At 39.6% G+C, this 22,813-nt stretch overlaps 1 protein-coding gene across 1 annotated transcript in view; it reads right to left on the bottom strand.

Annotated features, from left to right (window-relative positions):
• Positions 1-17,035, bottom strand: part of LOC119417669 (forkhead box protein J3) — a 64,746-nt gene extending 47,711 nt beyond the window's left edge. Inside the window, exon 1 of the mRNA XM_037684927.1 lies at positions 16,670-17,035. Coding sequence (XP_037540855.1) covers positions 16,670-17,029 — 360 coding nt within the window. The 5' untranslated portion in view covers positions 17,030-17,035. The remainder of the gene's footprint in view (positions 1-16,669) is intronic.
• Between the last annotated feature and the right edge of the window lie 5,778 nt (positions 17,036-22,813).

Below are 22,813 nucleotides of genomic sequence, written 5' to 3'. Positions count from 1 at the left end.
TTTGATCCAAGAATACGATGGTTTATTATCCATACATTTTACAATCTCCTAAAAAAATATTGTGATTATCTTTGTGGTTTATTTTAGAAATTTGGTCTTGGGTCCTGATGCTAACTTGTTCACCCATGCTACAGTTTATTGTAAGCTAGCTATAGTTATCCAAGTTTACTCTCTAAAAATAGCATTATCTCTTTAATCAATTCCATGCATATAGGACTTTGAAATATTTGAATTAGACCTTAATAAATTCCTGAGTAGAAATTGCATTCTTCTTTTAAAAAGGTACAATATTCTGGTCAACTTCCTTTAGGGTCTGTCAATCTTGGAAAAAAAAAAAACAACTGTCGTTAGCACCTGTCTCACAGGAAGCACAATGAGAAAAGAACCAAGTGTCAAGCGTAATACTGATGTGAAGGACAGATGTGCCTGCTTTTTATTCAGCCCCATAGGCTGATCATTAATAGAAATGCCAAAATATCAGTCTAATTCACCGCCAACTGATTAATCAGTTGATCAATACTTGTATAGCAAATAAAGTGGATTTACTAATGATTAAAACCATGTATGACAAGAACAAAATTAATTTGTTCCATTATCATAAATCACTTCTAACACAAGGCTCGAAAGGACATGGGTCATTGGTAGAATGGTCAAAGTATCTTTGGGTAAGACACTGAACCCTTGTGAACACTGATGGGAGATTAGGGAAAACAAATGATGATAAATTGTGAAAATATATAGAACCCTGAAAATGCATGAAAGAATAATTATTTTGCAGCTCTAGATCCATTAAAGGTATTTGTGTGCAATGGTTTCCAGGAGTAAATTTGTAGCTTTGCTTTGTATGTTGTATCGGCATCAGTGTGGCAATGTATGTTGATGCCACTGTCACATCGCCAAGAAATGCTAAGTCAAATGAGGTACCTTTACAGTACCACATCACACCACATTTATTTTTATCTGAATCTAAAAAAAAAAAAGAATTGCTTGAATTTTCCGTTATTTCCCTTGTGAGTTACACACACAATCAATTTATACAAACTGACGAAACAAAACACCTGAACAGTTATGTGAATGTAAAAAGAAATGTAAGAAACAGGAGGCATAATACAATGCACTCGTCCAACAAGCAGAGGCAAAACCTTCCATTTCTGCCATCCTGTTCTTCACAGCAGTTCTACAGGCTCTGTTCTGTTGTGCCCCTCCATCTGACTCAAGCTAGAAATGAAAAAAGTAAAAAAATAAATAAAAAAATCCAATCACTCTTGAGCCTAGTAACAAGCCCAGCTTACCTGGAAATCCAGCAACAACAAAAAAAAGGTACAAATATTGGGAAATGACTATTTGAGACGTAAATTTTATCAAGTCTATTTAATCAGCCCTTATGGTTCCTTATAAAAATAAAACTTTTTTTTTTTTCATTTAGCCTTTATTTATACAGGTAGTCTCACTGAGCCACGAGAACTCATTTTCAAGAGAGACAAAATAATACCCAATTAGTAACTGATAAACTTGCTTGACAGCTGTACGCATTTACTTTGACAGAAAGAAAATAGATAATGTTGCAAAGTCAGACCTTTACAGTATCTTGCAAATCTGCAACTTTAACATTCATTTGATCTGCCAAACATGGACATAAAACTTTAGGTTTAATCATCTATCATCACATTTGCCGTTTTGGGAAAAGATGTCTTCTCTACTATACAGATGAAGGATGATTAAAGCTGCTGAAACTTCACAAGATGGCATTTAAGGGATGTGTAAAATCAAACATACAGCTCCGCTGTGGATTTTGAGATAGACTGTGAAATTTGGAGGATCGGAAAAAGGATAAACTGCTTCAAATATAAATTCAGCAATATGCCAAGCTGGAAAGCTGAAAAATGAACTGTCTGTATGTTGAGCAGATCCCTCTGGAGGATTAGCTCAGCTCTGTGCTTGCACCGACACTGAAGTCAAAGGGCAAAAGGTTTGCTGGCCTGAATATTAACCTTTACGTCTACAAGCAAACACACACATGCACACCCACATAGCAGCATTCAGGAGAGCCCATATGTCCTTCAGGCTGGGATGTCAGGGTGTTAGCTTGTGCATTTCCAGACACAAAAAGACAGAGTAAGAAATGAATTAAAGAGATTGATATCCATCCATCCATCCATTATCTTTACCCGCTTATTTCATTTTGGGTCACGGGGGTCGCCGGTGCCCATGTCCAGCAATCATTGTGTGAGGGGCGGGGTACACCCTGGACGGGTCGCAAGTCCATCACAGGGCCACATAGAGACAAACAAGACAAACAACCATTCACTCTCTCACTCACACCTAGGGACAATTTAGAGTTACCAATCAGCCTAACATGCATGTTTTTGGACTGTGGGAGGAAACCGGAGCACCCGGAGAAAAACCCACGCATTAACGGAGAGAACATGCAAACTCCACCCAGAAAGGCCCCTGGACCGGGGTTTGAACTAAGGACCTGCTCGCTGAGAGGCAGCAGCTCTACCAGTTGCGCCACCATGCTGCCCCTAGAGATTAGGGCATTAACAGAGTACTCGAGTAATCTACACATCGATTGCTAGGACATCTATCGAGGTTAAAAATGTTACGTCGAGTATCCGTAGTGACATCATATTATGTGACCACGTATGACCGTAGGGGGCGGTGTTGCACTGTTGCAGGTCACAGAGTATGGTGTAACACCGGGTCTAATCCACCGAACCAGAACCAGTTTCGGTTTAAGTTTCGTTTTTGACGTGCTGCATGTTTCTTCACGTTTGCAGTTTAATAATAATAACTAATAGTTTAGTTTTTCTGTGGCTTATTTGCAGTATGATAAATGGTAGGAGCATAATATACGCTCCCAATGTTTTGTTGTTCTTTTTTTGGTAAATAATTACCTTTTTTTTGCGGTTTTATTTATTTATTTTTGTATCTTGAGATCTATGACGTCATCAAATACTCGAGTTCTACTCGGGTTTTATTATGTTAATGTCGAGTTTAAAAATTATATACTCTTTCGTTCAACCCCTACTAGAGATTGATATATATATATAGAAATTTCTGAGAGAAGAAAGATTGCATTACTCCCTTGCAGTGCATAAATTAATAGTAAAGTACAGTTTGAAGGGAAAGAAACGGCAGATGGTGATGGGGGAAAGCATAACAAAAAAACAAAGGATCAGCATGAAGGAAGCTGAAGTTACATGCACATACGGACAGGTGTCTTAGAAGTTATGTCTCCAGGGTTCTGAGCATCACTGAGATGCTTGATTATGTTAAGAAAGTTACTGCGTGAAAAAGGCTCCGTGAATATGCAGGGTTGAATAAAAGTCAGCATTTAAAACCTAACGCATGCAGCAAACTTTTGCGTTTGCTGCATGCGTTTCCCTTTTGATACAGATGGGGGTGTTGTTTCAGGGACACGTTGGCTCAAACTTTTATTGTGCTTCATCTTCTGACTCTCAGCATATTCTATTGAGTGGAACAAGTTAGATGTGTTCCCACGGCTAGTTGGAACAACTCTACCATACATTTTGTAGCACACTGAAACCTACAGTTTATCGGATCTTACATAGCTGAACCACTTCCACACCGCCAAATTAGTCTTTCCTCTTATCATTTATGTCATTCTGCTTTCTCTTTGCTTGTGAACGCTTGTTCAGTCACATTCTGACAGTCATGGGCACTCGTTTTGAAGCAAAAACTTAATGCGTGTGGGAGCTTAGCCTAGCCTAGCCTGCTAACGCCTTCTGGACTCGAGCTCTACGTAACATCTACGTCACCACGCACTTACGTAGTTGTGTCGCACCTTTTTCTGTTCGATTTGAAACTGAAGCAGTCGCTTCAACCCGAACAGTAAAAGAAATGATTCAGTGAAACGCTGTAATTATATTGAAATATCAAAAATGTGCTTAAAACTCATATCATCGTTACTGAATAAAAGTATATTGCGACAACTATCGATATCAAATCATTGTCCAGCCCTACTTATAAATATTAATTCAATTTGATGGACCCTTCCCCACCTTTTTAGTTTCTCTCACATAATCTATAATATCAGAGGTTGTGTTTTTGAATACCAGTGTGCGCGCATGAAAATGTGTGTAGCTGCAAGGTTTACTTCAGCATTTTGTTTGCACATGCGCACACACACACACCTGTATGTTGGTATAGGAGGAAGACTGTGTGTATGTGACACTGAGCATATTACACAAACTTGTGTGGATAAGAGGAGGCTGTTTCACAGCTTGCATGTACCTTTTTTAGATGAACCAATGTGTGTGTTAATGACTAAATGTGATTGGTACAAATAAAAAATGAACAAAAATAAAGACTGCTGCTGTGCCTAAGGTTCTTGAAAGTTCTCCTGCTGGAGTTAATTTACTTGTCACAAGTTTCTTTTTTTTATGTGTGTTGTGTTCCTACAATGCACCAGGAGGTGTCAAGTCATAAACAAATGTTCATGTGTTAGTGACTTGAGAGAAAATCTGCATTTTATAGATTTCAAATGAAATGCAGAGCATTTTTATTCATATAAATGACTGTTAAGTTGCAGCAATGATATCTAGTGCGAATGTATCCTTCACTGGTCTTTGTGGCTCACTGGCCAGCATGCTTTAGCCATTTCCCTGTTTCAACACACCTGATTCATATAATTAAATTACCTTCTTTGAATGTCATCTAGCAGAAGCCTGTCAATGAATCATTCATTTCAGTCAGGTGTGTTGGAGCAGGAGAACATCTAAAACATGAAGGACAATGGGCCATGAGGACCAGGGTTGAAGCCCTTTGATTTAGTGGAATAAAACTTGTTCAGAGGTTTGGACACTTGTTCAATGCTTTCTAATGTTAGTATATATTTTCCTATTCAAATTATCCTATGAATCGCCATATTATCATGGTGGTGTTTGTACACCTGAATGATCCTAGGAGCTATACTATTGGGGCAGTTGCCACTGGTAGGGTTTCCCAAGGGAGACTGGTCCTGGAGAAGAACAAGGAGCTCAGTGTACCTTGCCCAGACGAGAGCTGCTGGAGCCCCACCCTGGAGCCAGGCACAGAGGAAGGACTTGACAGCGGGCACCTGGTGACAGGGTCTCTACCTATGGGGTCTGATTGGGCTTAACCCAAATTAGTTACCTGGTTTTGCCTTTCTGTGGATCCAGCACCTGCAAAAGGGCCCATACGAGTTGGGTGCATAGTCCCATGGGTGGTAGCTGAAGGCAGGGCCCTTGGTGCTCTGTCCCTGACTTACCAATGCTGGCTCCCAGGACATGGAACATCACATCTCTGCTGGAGAAGGATCCTGAGATTTAAAGGTATTGACTAGACATAGTCAGGCTTGTCTTGATATGGCAATTTTGCATTGTAAGGTCCAGCCCGGCCTGGCCATAGTTGACCTGCCCTTATCCTACCCCGGCCATGGTTGTGTTTGCTTGGAGCAGAGTACCTCATCAATGTGGGTTGGGGATCATATTAAAAACTTGTAATGTTATATTATATGCGACAAAACAATGGACAACATTGAGTTTGTGCTACTTCTTTGTTTTCTCTAAAAACAGAACGAGAGAAGGCGGAGTGCTGAAAGAATTCATACTTTAAGCAAAAAATAAACAGAGCTCTGTCTCACACACAAACCAACAACAAAACACTAGTGGGGGGAATGAGCAATCGCTAGAAGATGACTCACCTGTGATGTGATCCCCCCTGTGCCAGTGCACCAATCAATGGTCAACAGTATGCTGACGTCAAATTGGCCCCAACAGCCCTGCCCGAATAGAACCCCAGGCCGCTGGGTCCTAGGAATTAGGCTAGAAGTGGGCCATAATGCCAAATGCAAATAAGCAGAACCCAGGTTTGAACCCAGGCCGGGCCTTACAATGCAAAAAATGCCATGCCATGAACTTTGGAAACAATCTACCTTAGAAGGGCTAGACCTCATTACCCCTGGAGTTGCTCATGGTGAGAGGAACCAGGTAGGTATGGATCTACTTATAGCTCCCCAACTTGGTGCCAGTGTGTCGGAGTTTTCCCCAGTAGATGAGAGGTTAGCTTTACTTTGCTTTTGGGTGGGGCAATGGGCTCCGACTGCTTGCGCCTACATGCCAAACAGCAGTTCAGAGTACCCAACCTTCTTGGAGCCCTCAGTGGGGGTGGTGGAAGGTGCTCCAGTTGGGGACAGATTTATTTTTCTTGGAGACTTCAATGTCCATGTGGGTAGTGGCAGTGTGATCTGGAGGGGTGTGACTGGGTGGAATGGCCTCTCTGATCTGCACCAGAAGGATGTTCTGTTATTGGACTTCTGTTCTAGTCACAATTTGTCCATCACTAACTCAGTGATCAAACATAAGAGTGTCCATAAGCCCACATGGCACCAGGACACCCTAGGCCGCAGTCGATCGAGGAAAGACTTTGTTGTCATGTCATCTGATATGTGGCTGTATGTTTTGGAAACCCAGGTGAAGAGAGGAGCTGAGCTGTCAACTGATCAACACATGGTGGTGAGATGGATCAGATGGCAGGGAAACATGTTGGATGGACCCAAGAGACCCAAATGTGTAGTGAGGGTTTGCTGGGAATGCCAGGTAGAGAAGGAATTTAATTTAGATTGCTAAAAAAAAAAACATGAAAATATATTAAGCGCAGTCCCATACATTACTGCGAGATCTCACAAGTTGTGTAAGTGGGAGTGTGGGTTGATGATGAACAACTACCACAATAAACTTTAGCTCAGTATCTGTATGTTTGGCAAGATATAGACAATTGTTTTTAGCTGAGGTCATTTAGCTGTGGTTGCTATTGTGAACTGAATTGAGTACAAAAAGTTAATGTGTTGTAGATGTACACCTAATGAATACTATAAGCGCTTTAGAGAAATCTATTAAAAAAGTTTCATGAAATATTTTGCTGACAATACACACACAGACATGGGTGAAAACATCATCAGCCTTGGAGGCAGGCGAATGATAAGGTGTGCACTAATAAAAAGCAAGCATACTAGAATCAGCTGAGTAACAATTATGAAGTTTACTTTTAAACTATGGTGTTTATATAAAGTTTCACTTTAAGTAACATGACAGCTAACAAAAATCTGGACAACTTTTTTTATAGACAGTGGAACATTTAAGTCAGTCTGCCATCGTTATCAACCAAAAAACCCTCAAAATTATGAGACTTTGTTCAGTGTAAGCCATTAGTTTTTTGGGGTTTTTTTAAGTCAGAGAGGGAGAGGTATAAAAGACTTACTAAACAGAGAACATGTATAATAGATCCAGTTTGGGATTTACTGTTAACAGTTAATGCATGGAGGTAATTTACCAATTAAGGACAGGTTTCCAAATAAAACCAGTCCTCAGACCAAATTCCCTCAAAATGAATAAAATATTTTATAAACCGCTGAAATGGCTTCACCACATAGTAAGAACTACGCAAAGCTCTCAAAAGAAGCTAATAGTTGAAGGAATTTCAGAAAGAACTACAAAGGGATCACTCAGTTGATCTTGAGGTTTTGTTTTGAATGATAATCAGACAATAAATTGCAGCATAATGATAACCAGCACTCATAAGCAAGCTCAAGTATGTATAACATTACACTGCAAAATGGCGTGTGTCTGGTTCCACTTTATTCACCAAACATTTGTTCGGTTTCAGATTAGCGCTGCAGTAATTATAATACCACATAATTTAGGAAGGGCAAATTGTCTCAGCTGCAATTTTCATAAAGAGTTTCTAAAACAGAGATCAAACTAGGTCACAGTGGCACACTTCCTGGTGCTGCTTGTGTCAGGCATCGGGCTGTGGTGAAGTGACAGCTCCTGTCAGCGGCTTTCCGGTGGAGGTGGTGGTGTGTGAGCAGGAGAGTAGGAAGGAGGAGAAGCAGGACATGCAGGAAGAAGTACACTGGCTATACTGCATGTGCATCCAAATAATGCCTGACAAAAAGCCTTTTTTTCTATTCTTAGCCTTGCTTGATGAAATGCAGGCTTTTCCAGATTGAATCTTGAACTTTTGTCAGCTAATCGTTACTACAAAAAAAAAAAAATCTGCCCACATTTATTAAGTTCATGTTTTCTGCAATGCGAGGGAAAAAAGTACAAAATTACAATATTTGACTAATAAAAATCTAATAAACAATAAATGTGCATTATCACAAAATTTGTTCATATGCAAATGTGATCTAAAGAATCTGCATTTTCTTAACAATTTAAGTGTTTGTCACATCATGTCCACAAGCACGTAATAGTCAACCATATTTTAGCCATTGTTTCCTCCTGTATAGCCCAGGGATTGCAACCTTTACAATCAAAGGAGCCATTTCTGCTCCTTATCTTGTTAAATAAAACCTATCCAAGTGTTTCCAGGACACAATAGTGACCTGTCAAACTCTTTAGTTGGAGCAGCAGAGGTTAAAATACATTAGAAAAATTAAAATACAATACCTGCCGTTGTCAACAAAATGACATGAGATTGTAGCATCCTGAACATTGTCAGGATGATGCGAGTCAAAAAGGACACAATTACAACACTAATGTAGATCAAAGACTAATCAAATGATGTGGGAATTTTAGGTTTATGTTAGACATCTTTACTTTACAAAAATAAAAACAGTTTTTAACTTTCATGCTAATAAAATACTAAATTTATACAATTTCTGATTGTTTTAAGCACTTTAATTCTCAAATTACATTCTGAAAAGATAATGTATTAAAATAGATTCCACTTGGTTTTATGTTTAGTTTTAATCACCTAAAAAAATGGTCTTTTTAAAATTTGCATCTCTCTGATTGGACACAGTTCAATTCAATGAGGAGATGAAGATAGAGTAACCTGCTCCACGTCTTTCTATGATCAAAATGTCAATGGCCCATAATGGATCAGCCTATCATCATAAATTTACAAAAAATGCAGTAGCACCAGAACTACGCCTTTTGTAAGCATTTACAAACCATTTTTACATCTTTTTTTGCATTTGCTCAATTGTCTGAAAATGTTAAATAAACTATATGCAATAAGACAAACATTAAGTTATATTTGAATCATAGTTTTGTATAAATGACCAAAGAAAATGCTATGAACATCAAAAGGAGCACCTCAAAGATTGAAGCGAGGCAAAGCTCACCACTCATTGGAATCATCCTAGTCTAGCTTTGTCAACTCCCCCAAAAAATTAAAATTTCTATTTCCCTAAAAAAAAAATATGAAATACTATGATGTTATTTGGGGTTGGAGAAATGAGAGATTCATGTCAGGCATAATGTAAAGCCTTTAGCTAGCAAATAAACCAATTTTGTGGAATAATTGTTGCATTCCAGAGCACTAGGAAAACCAACCTTAAGCCTGTTATTAGCCATATGGAGAGTGCTCCAGGCCTGGCTGGTTCCAGGGAGAAACTCAGTGCTGGATCAGTGCCAAACACAAGGAGATAGGAAGAGAAATTCCTGGCTTTTAATTAAGAATTTAATACTGACACTGGTTTTAGTGATTAGTATGTAATTAAAAGATCTAGCAGCGATTCTCATAGAAGTTTAATTAATAGCTGCATCTATGTGTGCAGTGTGTTCTTGAGTTTAATGTATATGTCAGCATGGGTGTATAGAAAGAGAATAAAAATGTCAAATACTGGAAGTCCTACTCAGTAGAAATGGTTTATATTAAATATAAATTTGGAGGAGGAAGTAGCTCTGATGTTTACATCATTACCAAAAAAACATGGCTGACAATTACACAGCTCACAACAGGTTCCTGCAAAAACACAGATACATGTGAGACTGAACATCAACTTTTGCTGCTTTCAGCCGAAGAGCTCATTTGAAGCAGAGGAGGAGAGCCAGAAAAATGGCCTAGTGATGATTCATATCAGGTGATTGTTAGTGACATGCAGTGGTCAGCCAAAGGCCAAAGGCCGCCTCGGCACCGCTGCCCTTCACAGCATCACATTAGGCTTTGCTAATTTGCAGGCAATTAGCTTGGTTGTATGGGAGCCTGCATGAAGCCACAGGGTTTATAGAAGAGCGGGTTAGTCACTGCCTGCACAGGTCTGAGCGTTTCTCAGGAGGTAAAGTGCAGGTGCACCTTCAGATTTCAATAACGTTTCAAAGTGAAATGACCTTTGAGTAACATTTTTCATTTTACGTGTACCATGCAAAGAAGAACACATTTAACACATTTCTGTTTTGGCTTATTTTTAACCTACTGAGTTTTTGAAAGGTCATAAATAAAGTCGACAATGATTAAACACAAATCTGACTGGCCACTGCGCTGAGATTCCAGGTTCATTTCAAGTAGTTTAGATAAAGCCTAAATTGCAAAGATTTAAGCCAAACCTAACCAGAAACAAGAAAATTCGGGAAATTGGAAGAACTGTAAGAAGAAGACATTGTTTTGCACTGTCCTGAGGAAATTACAGAACTGCAGGCATTTCATATCAGGAAAGACAAGATATGCTGAATGTGAACACTAGTAATTACAAGCACCTTCTAATCTACAACACTTTAATGACAATACGTTCCTTATATCTTATCCACCTTACTCCCATTTATTGTTAGAAATGCTACTTCATTAGGTAACATAAGGACAGAGCACTTCACTGGCTTGCTTTCTTTCCCATCTATTCCTACTGCAAACTATGACAATTAAAATCTAGCTGCACACAGCAAGATTTTAAAAAAAAAGGGGCAGACATGTTTTTTATTACTGATGCCTTAATAAAGAGACAAAATACAAAGAGAATGAGGAAAAGGAGCTGCAGTGTGACTATAGTTTCTTACTGTGTACTAATTAAGAGTTGAGGTAAAGTTTCAAGTGTGGAGGGACACGTGGAACTGATCGGGATGAGCATGGGAAAGCAGAGCGGTGCACACAACAGGACAAAGGCAGAGATGGAGAGGCCAGCAAGGATAATATTTAGGAGATAAGGTTGTTCCAGTGATGCGAAATAATACTGGAATGATGCAGCCTGATGCAACGCTGTTTGTGCTCTAGTTGGATCTCCTCTTCAGTTTATTCCTCTGCTTTGAGGAGAAAAAAAAAAAACATGGAAATGGTATGCATGCTCGTTACACAAAACAGATTCAGAAATTTCAACAAGCTCCATAAATAAATCGTTTATGCATGCATGTGCTACTTAAATTGAGGATATTTTTTTGAGTTACAAACTCTAAACCTCCTCCGCTGCTCTGGAGAAAGCTTCTCATCAGTACTTCTTAGATTGAAAAGAACTCTTTTCGTATTCATTTTTCCTTCAAAGAGACAAAAATGTCATGACCTTGTAAAGTTGCGTGATTACAAGAAGTGGAGAGAATTTTAATTCATTTAAAAGTAAGAAAGTGTATGAAGACACATACAATGTGATGGTCAACCAGTGTTTATGTATATGTGTGGTGTGTATAGCTGTGTGTTGTCCTGGTTTAAACTCTGCCATTCCTGCACTCCTCACATTATCATACAGAGCAGACTGAGTGCGTGTGCTGGGTAGTAAAGCTCTCTGCTCGTCAACAGCCCAACCCCTCCTCCCATCTCATCTCCTGCTGAGCTCCCTGCGTGTAATCTGCAGACTGCACACGTACACTGCCTACCTGAGTGGGAGTCTCTCCATGGATCTACGAGCTCGTGTGTGAGCGTATGCATGTGCGGCTGCGGGTGAGAGAGACAGAGCCCAGACGTATCGTATACCAAGTGTTTTCCGATGGCGTGCTTTCAGTCTACGTTCAGAAAACATTCATCTTGAAATGCGTGCCTCACGCAAATGTGTTTGTCATCGATTAATGTCAGCTGAATGTAGCAACAAGACTGTGTCTCTGTATCCCACTGTGTACAGCTGACAGCAAATCACCCCAACTACAGTGAACAGGACTTGTGTAACTTTCACTGTGGTGGCCATGGCTGATGCTGAACAAGCCCCACTGTGTTGAACTGGGTCATCCAGGATTTCCTAATGCTTAATGCAATAATGTAATTCCAAGACTACTTTAGTTTGTTCTTTTCTAAAAGATAAGGCAGGAAAAAAAGTGTGAGAATATGTTTTCCCTTACATTTTCATCTTATTTGATTTATTAGATAAACCAGACAGAACATGAAAGAGTGCAAGCTGCTGGAGTCTAAAAACATTTTTGAGAAGTACTGCAATACTGAAAGATTCAAAATATTGTAAAACCTGGTCTGAATAAAAAGCTGCATGACTCTAGATTCTGTGTCAAGGTTCTTAAAATGCACTCATGGACAAATGTCAGACTATGTGGAGAAAAAAAAACACAGTGTCATCAGTGTAGTGTGGTAATGACACTCCTCGAACGCAGCTACTCATACAAATCAATGGATATCACTGTATAATTATGGGATACTAAAACATCCTGCTGCACCAGTACAATCATCAATGCAGTCATGAGCTGCAGTAGAAAAGGCCAGAATAGTCTCTGTAACCTTTATTCCCTTCTAAGCAACAAAAAAACTAATTGACTGAATTCTATGTGCAGGTAAGGAGCTCTGCCAACACAAGCTGGCTTGTATCATAACCTTTTTGTCTCTGTTTTTGGCACGCATCTGCGTTCAGGGAACGGTGTGTAGAAGATTATAGAGGGGGAACAAACACAAGTTGGTGAAATGAAAAGAAGAAGAGAGGAGAGGAGTGACTGACGGAGAGGATGAGGGAGAGAGGGGAGGCGGTCTGGTGGAGTGCAAGTGCTTGAGAGATGAAGATAGAAAGTGAAAGGGAAGAGAAATAATGAGAGAAGGGGAAAAATGTTCCCACTCTCTGAGAGATGAATTGGTTTATAGTTTGCAGACAGCCTTTTCAGTGAATCACTGGAAGGACTATATCCATCCTCTTCTTCGCTAATAAGACAGAGAATCCCCAAGACACAACCGCAAGGATCTATTCATTTGTCTCCAATAACACAGCCACCTTTCTGCTCGTATTAGCCAGGATTTGCATAGCTACATTTGCATAAGGATTTAATAATGTCCTCTGAATGAGGCAAAATGCACCTGTCAATCATTCTCAGTTCACTAAAAGGTTTTTGTGCTCTTCAAGGCAACAACTGGATCAGGCACTCTGTGCACAAGCAATATGAGTTCTATAGGATGTGATTAAATTTGTAGCAAATATCAAATCTGATTGTTGAATCTTGTGTATTTCAAATTGCTAATCAAATGCAGGTAGTTCAAAATGTACATTTGAATTTATAATTTAAACTTTTCTGTGAATTTTATTATACAATACTTTGTAAATATTTGTACTACCTCTTATGTACTTATTTTTAGTTCTCAAGAAGCAAGATTTTCGGGTAAAAACAAGCTCCAGCAGATAAATAGCATCTGAATCCATATCCAGCTAAAAACAGGCATAGGACCTGAGAGATACATTGTTCTCCAGTTATTAATCTTCTGAACACAGAGTTTTCCATTGGTACCTTTCTGGAAATCACCTTGTTAGTACAAAAATACTTTTTTTTTTTTGTCAACCTGGGCTGTATTTGTTATTGTATCCGTCTGTGAACACATAGCAACTGAGCCATAACTAATGAATGGGACTGACCCAAGGCTGGACAGTTCGGATCATAAGACTCCCTCAGAAGGAGGCAATTCTTCCTTTCTTTGTACAACACTGGGATCTCCTGTCAGACAACATAGTGGCTAAGATGGAAAGCCACATGGTATATGAGAGAGGCTCCGGCAAGAAGACATATTAACACCAGATGAGTCAAGGACCAGCTAATTAACTCCACAATCTCAGGTCCAGTCAAGACTAAAAGACCAGACATACAAACTTGTGCATTGCCAGAACTGACATGAAGGTCTGTGATTGGACTTAAGCGATACTGGAATGCTTAGAACTATAAGTCCCTACATGAAACATCAACACACTAAAAAATCTCTTTAGAGATTAATTTAAAGCAGGTCAAATGTGACATAGACAGAGATAAAGTTTTCTTCCTGCTACTGTTCTGCATAGGCTTGAACCATCTCTGAAAGATCATCACAAAAAGTAGTGAAGGATACTGGTTCCAGTGTGGAGCAGTCAACAACTGCATGTCCCAGCTCCTTGGAAGACATCAAGCTGTATGCCAAAATGACTGAGATATCTATTTACTGATTTGCCTCACTAATATACCTGTATACAACAACAACCAAAAAAAGATTGTAAGAAAGTCAGCCGCAACCATGTACCAACAAAGAAGAAGGTCCTAAACAGCCATTTGTACATGGATGTCCTGCCTCTATGCAATGTTTCACCTTAAATTTAGAATCTTTATACTAAGCAGGAAAAAAATGTCTGGGGAATTCAATGTCTTACGAGTACTGATTACCTTCAAACCAAAGGAGAAGAGTCACAAATCTGTGCTCAACTTTAGTCAGTCATTAGTGTTGAAAACCACAAACCAGGACATAAATATGGCTGCCGCTGCGCATTCAGAGCTAAGTTTCAACAGCAACGTCAAATGAATTACAAAGTCCGTTCGCTATTATCGTAAGATTGTTTCTGAACTAAAAGGCTAAGGTTTCAGTGCAATTTAGAGCTGGTCTGTGCATTTATCTTGATATTGTGCTTGAGATCTTGAGCTGACTTGATTGCTGTAACAGAGTGCTTACTGGTCTGCCTAAAAGTCTGATCAGATAGCTGCAGCTAAATTAGAAAGGTGCTCCTTGAACCTTTTTTAAAAAAGTGGTTTAATTTACTCCAGTTCCTTGGTTCCTATAAGAGGGTCAATTAAATAAAGTATTTAAAATATTGCTTTTGGTTAAAGATATAGTTTGGGACCAGACTACATTAAAGACAATGATCTTCCAGACATTGTACGTAATCATAATTGGGTTCGCTTTAAGTCCCAAAAGTTGCAACCAAACATGCAGAAGGTATCCAACAATTTTCAGTCAGGTCATCTGGACAGTTTCTTTTTTTGCTGAAACGTTTCACCTTCCATCCAGAAGGCTTCATCAGTCAAGGAAACACACAACCGATTCTTCCCTCAAACAGCTTACTCCAAAGTGGAAAAAAACAGTTATGTTGGTGCTAAGATGGTCTCTTTGGCACCTGGATTATTGAGCATGGACTTTTTGATGCAGAAGGTACTTTGTGTCTATGTTAAATGTGGAACAGACTCCAAGAACTAGGTCTAATTGATACCGCATTTGATTGACTGCAATAAAATAAAGGTAAAGCTTTCACTGTTTTATTTCATTTATTGAGCGTTCTTATTTCCTGCATTTCATTTTATTTTATGCATCACTGTTGACATACAGTAGTTTGAACTTTTTTTTTAAAGCAAGTTAAACTGTTATTCTCAAATTGTGTTATATAAATAAATTTGTGTGGCTCTTTTAATTCACCTTAAACATCTGTCTTTAGCATCTTCTATGTGTTTGGTTTCTACTGTGTGAGTCAGAGGAGCAGTTGCATCACGACCCAAGAAGCTGCAGCAGACTAATATAGTTAAAGTATTTTCTGTTCATTTATCTCAGGCAATGTAGGAGGAAAAAACATAAAAGCACGGTGCTATATGATGGCTGCTAAAACAATGAAATCAGTTGGGGTTTTTTTCAAATACTTATTTTGGATTCAAGTGAAAAGTAGACCACTTGCCAAAAAATGTCTGTTTGTGTCAATCTGGTTTGTGACAGAATAAAATTCAGACTTGTGCTGTTTTGACTCTGACAGTTAAATGCAAATCACCTAGGAGATGTTTACTGTAAAAATTGATTTATACAGGTATTTGGAAATACTCTTGTTTTTTGTCAAATTGATAGAAAACTGTATGTCTAACAAAACCTCAAGTGACAATGACCTTTCTAAATACATAAAATGACCTTTTAAATCCTTTAATGACTAAATTATAAATGTGAGTGATAGACGTATATAGACTTGCAAGGTTTATGTAATATGGTGGAGCCAGCAGCTTACAGATCATAAAATCTGAAAGAGACTGAAATAGTTTATACCTTATCCAAACTACCCATTTAGGCTTTTGTTAAACCAATAAAAACATCAAGTTTTCTCAACATTATATTTAGACTTAATAATGCCTTAACTGAAAAAAATCTGTGCAGCTGATTATGCAAATTATTCCCACCTTTATGTCCATCCTTTAACTGCCTGCAGCTGCTCATTTTCATACAAACCTTAATGTCTAAATCCCTTTTTCTTCAAATTGTTGTTAGCACACAGCAGGTCCACAAAGAAAATGCTCAACCATGGTGTGAGCATTTTGTTTCACTCGAGATGTTTTTCTTTGTTAGAAGAAAAAAAGATTGCAAATCTGTTGGCACAGATTAACAAGGCTAAAATTTTGGATTGGAAGACATGTAAGTTTGATTAAATTTTTCTAAGGTAACTTTAAATATTTTATCTTCAACAATTCTAAGACTTATATGATAAAATCTAAATAAAAAAAACATCAGTTTGTAAGTACAAGAACACTGGAATTATTGACACAAATCTGAAAACTGTAGTAGAAAAACAAAATCTTAACACACCTGTTTAAAGCAAGGCGTTTTGAACCTAGTTTGATTATAGTCGACTTTATACTGATTTGTCACGGTGAAGCCAGAGATGACCGTCAACGGTAACTAAAACATATTTGGTACTATGCCAAGCTTAAACCTGCATTTTCATCTCAACAATAGAAAGAAGAAAGAACTTGTAAATGCATAGTTTGTCCTTTTTGTGTGATTGTACCTTCCAGCCGCTGCCTGCCTCTCTGTAGTAGGGGAAGTTGTCACAGATCCACTGGTATATCTCACTGAGGGTCATCCGTTTGCGAGGTGACCCATTGATGGCAAAGGTAATGAGGCTGGCGTAGCTGTAGGGGGGTTTACCGTCTCTGTGCTGTGCTGCTTCTTCTTGGTCCAGTGTTGTTCCCGGGTCCAAATGTACCATTTTCTTGCCAGGTCCATGCCCGTGGTGGAGCATGTGGTGGTGATGGTGCCCTAAGTGGCCATGGTGGCGCCCCGCATCTGTCTTCTGTATGGCTGCCCTCATGCCGAGCTGGGGAAGCCAGTCCATTGAAGTAAGGCTACTCTCCAGCTCAGAGGTCATAGTTACGGATCCTTAAGAGGTCGAAGAAGAAGATGTGAGGCTCAGCAATGTGGTGTGTGGGGGATCTCCTGTTGGCTCACTGAACGGGTTCTGTGCAGCAGTCTTGGCTCAGTCCTAGAAGGAGCAGAAGGTTTATTTACAACATCTATTCATCTTCTGTAGCTGGAGCAAAAACCACATTTGGCAGAGACACATGGATATAAAGTTGCACATTACTTTTCACATACTGTCTAGCTTTGTGTAACGCAAATCTAAATATTTTGGTATTTTAATCACTTTGTCTTTTTGCAGCACATAAACATTATTTGCAATGTGATCTATGGATCTTAAAAACAGTTTAACATACAGGTACAATTAATCATCCATTCATGACCACAGCAGCGTGAGGGTGCGCATAAGGTGAGTGAGTGCCTTACTCGTCCCATTTCTTTCCATCTTTCTTTTGGCCAAAGCATCTGGGGAAGTCGCTGAAGTGAAAGGTAGAGTCCTCCCCTTGTGCATTTTCAGAGTCTTCATTTAGCCACTAGTATGGCTACTACTGCTGAAAAGTATAAGCACAAAACCACACAAGACGGTGAGCTTGCACTGCCAGACAACCCTCATAAGATATTAATACCGCACAACCATTCAACTGGACTCGGCATCTGTCCAACCTGATTAAAACTTTTCTCCCTTTCCCATTTCTGTGTTGTGTCTATCTGGATAGGCTCAAAGTCTCATTCCCTCCAAAGTGGAAATGTCAATTGGATCTGCAGGGTGACTAAAAGCTGGGGAATTGTTTTCACAAGTGCCTGCCAAATGGGGGGAACAGCTTGGGAGGAATTCCAACCCTCTGGAGGAGCTAAAAAGGCTCGTCCCTTTCTCCCTCTATGTCTAGCCCACCACCCCACACACTTTCACTTGTTCATTTTCTGACTCAATGTGTCTCACTCTCCCAACAAGTTCGTGTCCTCCTTTCTGTCCCAGTCAGACTCTCAGATCCTTGTCAGACAAACACAGTGGGGAAAAAAGCTTGGCAATCCTCAACCTTTTAATTTGTGTTTTTAAGCGCAAGCTAACCCTAAAAAATATATTTGTAGTTAAGCTCAATAGGAACACATAATAAGGCGTTTTGGAAATAATTTTTGCACGATTCAGGACAAAAAAAAAGAAGAAGAATTGGCTGCACGCAAAAAAAAGTACCAATTGTTCTGTAGTTTTGTTAGTCACGAAAATTTGCCGAGTTGTTATTACTGGACTGAGAATGTCACATAACTGTTAGACATCACAGGAGATTCAGCCATGCTCTAATTTGACAATGATCAACTTCTTTACCTAGTACATTGGAAAGACAAGTTCCTTACACTCTGTGAAATACGGGTAAAAGAAACAGTACACCAATGACAATAAACAGTTCACAGCCATTGTATAGACTTAAGCAACAAATATGAAGGAAAACAAATGAAAACATCCTTTACCATCTTCCATGCTATGTGTGTCCTTCAAAAAAAATTGCCAAAGTTTTCACCATTCAAGATGTAGTGACTTAAAAAAAATGCAATAACATCAATAAACATGCCTACAAAGATGAAACACCTTTGTTTCTCTTTCCACCTTCTGCAATGGAAAGCCTTAAAAACTAGCATAAGCAGAGGGGGGAAATACTCAGCATCTGAAATGTCCTTGCTTAATTGCAAAGAGAAAGAAAAAAAAGTGCATGTTAAGAAGTGGATTCATCAAGTCGAAGGAGCCAAGCCATGGAACTAGAGCAAAGAAGGAAGAATCTAGAGAAACTCAATAAGGTTTCTTGCATAAAAGCAGCCCACATTTTCTCTTCCGGGCTCTACCACTGTGGGAGAAGCGTAGCCAAACCTTTCTTCCAAATCCCAGAAAGCCCTCCTAATTAGTGTGCCTTGTTTCATTTTTCCTGAGGTTTAAGTGGTGGTGGGTAGGTGGGAACTGGGTGGTGACATACAAGACACAGCACAACAAGTACTTATTTTCTTCTCATTAAAAGAAGGCTCAAACTGCAAATCAGCCTGCCACAAGTTCCGACCTGCTGCGTTCTCGTGGCTGTTGTTGTTGAATAGTTTGGGAGCGTGGGCCGGCTGAGCAGTCGCACGGTGAAGCTTCACATGGCTAGCCTGATGAGGTGTTGGGATGATGAGTAATGGCGTAGAGCAAAGATAGAAAAATAAGGGGACATGACTCGGCTTGTGGGAAGAGGGGTCCTGCTGGGTGGGTAAACCCAACCAATTACCTAACCTTTGTTTCCTGATATCAGAGACAACGCTTTACATGATGGAGTGCAAGGGCAATCACTGCAACAACAATATCAGTTAAATAACTTATTTTGCTACATTTCAGGAGAACCAACTGATGCAACCACTGGATGGTAATCAAAGCAACCAGTTTGTGCATACAAAGGTTATGCACCTATATTACTGTTTAAGGATGTGACGTTTGGACCAAGCCTTACCCAAACCCATAACCCAAGCGCATTTGTTGGACAGATAAAAATTAGGGATGCGCGATAATATCGGCAAGATATCAGTATCGGCCGCAATTAGCGATAAAGTTAAATATTGGACAATCCATCAAAATAACTCACTGATCGATATAAAAGGTGCTGGTTTTTTAAATATACATTATATATGTATATAGTGTTACGTCATTTTCAGCCCCCTTTTTGGCATCTGCATTTGGCAGCAGGCCAAATTGACAAAGACCATGCAAAATAATGCAGTATTTTAATTCCACAACAGAGAAAGCTATGTAGTCTCTGTAAGTAGGTCTAGGGAAAAAAGTATCAGTATTGGTATCGGTTATCGGCCAAAAATTCAATATCATGCATCCCTAGTAAAAATGATCTGAGTGAACAATTTGTACTTTGGAACTACCATTAAATGTTTTGTCGCATGCGTCCCGTTTTATTTACAGAACGTACACTGTCAGAAAACGCAAAACTTTTTACATGAGGTACACATTTTGTAGCTAGGTTGGGTGTTGAGTTTAGAATCTTATGGCAGCCTTGTATGCTTTAAGACAATAATTAATTCCATCCATCCATTATCTTTACCCGCTTATTCCATTTTGGGTCACGGGGGTCGCTGGTGCCCATGTCCAGCAATCACTGTGCGAGGGGCGGGGTACACCCTGGACAGGTCGCAAGTCCATCACAGGGCCACATAGAGACAAACGAGACAAACAACCATTCACTCTCCCACTCACACCTAGGGACAATTTAGAGTTACCAATCAGCCTAACATGCATGTTTTTGGTCTGTGGGAGGAAACCGGAGTACCCGGAGAAAACCCACGCATGCACGGAGAGAACATGCAAACTCCACCCAGAAGGCCCCTGGACCGGGGTTTGAACCAAGGACCTGCTCGCTGAGAGGCAGCAGCTCTACCAGTTGCGCCACCGTGCTGCCACAATAATTAATTGAGTTGTTTAAATACATTTAGCATAATTTGCCACAGAATATTTTTAAAGACAGATGTCATCGAGAGGATGGTAGCAGAGGTCCAACAAATGGTAAAAAAAATTAAAAATCTGATTTTTTTTAATTATTTTACTCATGAGTGTGTGCCATCAGCAGGTATTTACAGAAAAAATTACAAACATTATTTTTAATATAAGGCATAGACGTCTATAAGCAATAAACTTTTTTTTTTTTATCATCCCTTCCTCAGAAAAAATAAATAAATAAATAAATGCACTAGTCTTTGCATGGTACATACTGCTTTGATGACTAGGAATATTGTCGCCTTAAAAGACATGAGGATATGTTTGATTGAATGTATTCACCCATTAGATTTTGTAGCTGTTATGCACTCACTCAGCTGCATGCATCACTAACAGCCAACAGTCCCCCGCTGCTAGCAGGCTTTTAGACTGAGAGAGGCTTTACAGTTCTGCATTTTAATAGAGAACTTTCAATGGAGTGACTGGGGATGGGTGAGAAAAGAGGGGATGAGTTGGGGTGGAGGTGGGGGGGGGGGGGGCACTCAAAAGAAAGAGGCATCAAAATATTTTCAGAGCAAAATGAAGTAATGACAAAATACCCACCCGGAGAGCGAACAGAGCAGAAGGGGTTTGTGGAAAGGACTGCTTTGGCAAGTGTAAGGCTAATGTGTCAAAGGAAACTCTGTAGGCATTCTGAGCACTGACATGTCTAGAAGTGAGGGCCATTCAAAGGAAGGGGGAAAAGGTCCAAAAAGCAGCATTGAATGTCTTAATTACTTTCTGCTTCAGCAAAACATAACCCTGAAAAGGTTCAATTATAAGATATCAAGGCAAATCAGCTGCCCTCTGTGGCTGTTTGCTCTTCCCTAAATGGAGCTAGGTTAAGCAATTATAACTTGATACTTTTTTCCCCATTTTTTCATGAGACATGGAGAAGCAGCAACGAAATTCACTACTTAAAAAGTGAGATACCTTTTGTAGCATCTGTGTTTCGAGAGATTGGTCAAGCAAACTTGTGTGTAGAAGATTAAAAGCATTATTACATGGGGTGATATTCTATCGATGACAGACACTTTCATTTGCTGCCTCATATCAAACAAGTTCATCCAGTGGCATCTGAATTTTAAAAAAAAGAACGTTGTGATTTACTCCATCTTTCTAAGGTCTGAAAGAAAATCTTAATCAAAAAGAAAATAGTATCAGAGGAATTCAATCAGCCATTGAATCCCTGCAGGCTAAGAGCCGAGTCCACCTGAAAACATCTGCCGAGGCACGAGTTAGCAACTCCTTCCCTCCATTGACTATGGCGACATTATTTACATGAACACTCCTACAAGCACTCTGCAGATGTTTGATGCTGTCTATCACGGTGCACTAAGATTCATAACTGGCTGTACCTACCGTATCCACCATTACACCCTGTATTTACTAGTCAACTGGTCACCATTAACTTCACGCAGACTCTCCCACTGGTACATTTTCATCTTTAAATCTTGGTCTGTTGCCTTCATACATCTCCTCCTATGTCACTGCATGAGTGCAGTTACAGCGTGCGCTCTCAGGACATTATTACCTGCAGTGTTCCCTCATTGCAGACTGAACTAGGCAAAAGGGCCTTCTCCTACTCCAATCCTGTATCTTGGAACACCTTGCATAAAGAACTGAAGCTCTCGACCTTGACCTCTCTAAGTGGCTTCAAACGACTGCTAGGTCTGGACAATAATTCGATATCGATATATGTCACGGTGCTAAGATGGTCTCTGTGGCATACCCTCTCCCTTGTCAACAGTCCAAAGTCCATGCTCAATAATCCAGGTATAAAATCCAACAACTTTCAGTCAGGTCATCTGGATGGTTTCTTTTTTTGTGCTGAGACGTTTTGCCTTCCATCCAGAAGACTTCATCAGTCTGAGGAAACGCCAAACAAAACTGCTTCTCCCCCAACAGCTTAATCCAAAGTGGAAAAAAAACAATTATGTTGGTGCTAAGATGGTCTGTGTGGCACGACAGTCATGTCAAACTGGTTCAAAACACAAAAGTTCATGCTCAATAATCCAGGTATAAAATCCAACAATTTTCCATTCCAAACATTTTGCAGGTTTCAGTGTGCTGTACAATGTGCCGGATAATCGTTCCAACTAGCAGTGGGAACACATCTAACTTGTTTTACCATCTGAAGAGTTTCCACTCTGTAGAATATTCTGCGTCAGAAGATGAAGCACAATAAAAGTCTGAGCCAACGTGTCCCTGAAGCAACACCCCCAGCTGTATCAAAAGAGAAACCCATGCAGCATACGCAGACATTTGCTGCATGGGTGAAGTTATGTTGCTGTTTAA

Source organism: Nematolebias whitei, chromosome 11 (assembly GCF_014905685.2).
Source record: "Nematolebias whitei isolate Nwh7 chromosome 11, NemWhi1, whole genome shotgun sequence".
Classification (NCBI taxonomy): Eukaryota; Metazoa; Chordata; class Actinopteri; order Cyprinodontiformes; family Rivulidae; genus Nematolebias; species Nematolebias whitei.
Note: the sequence above shows the minus strand (reverse complement) of the source record. Positions and strands in the feature narration are given on the sequence as shown.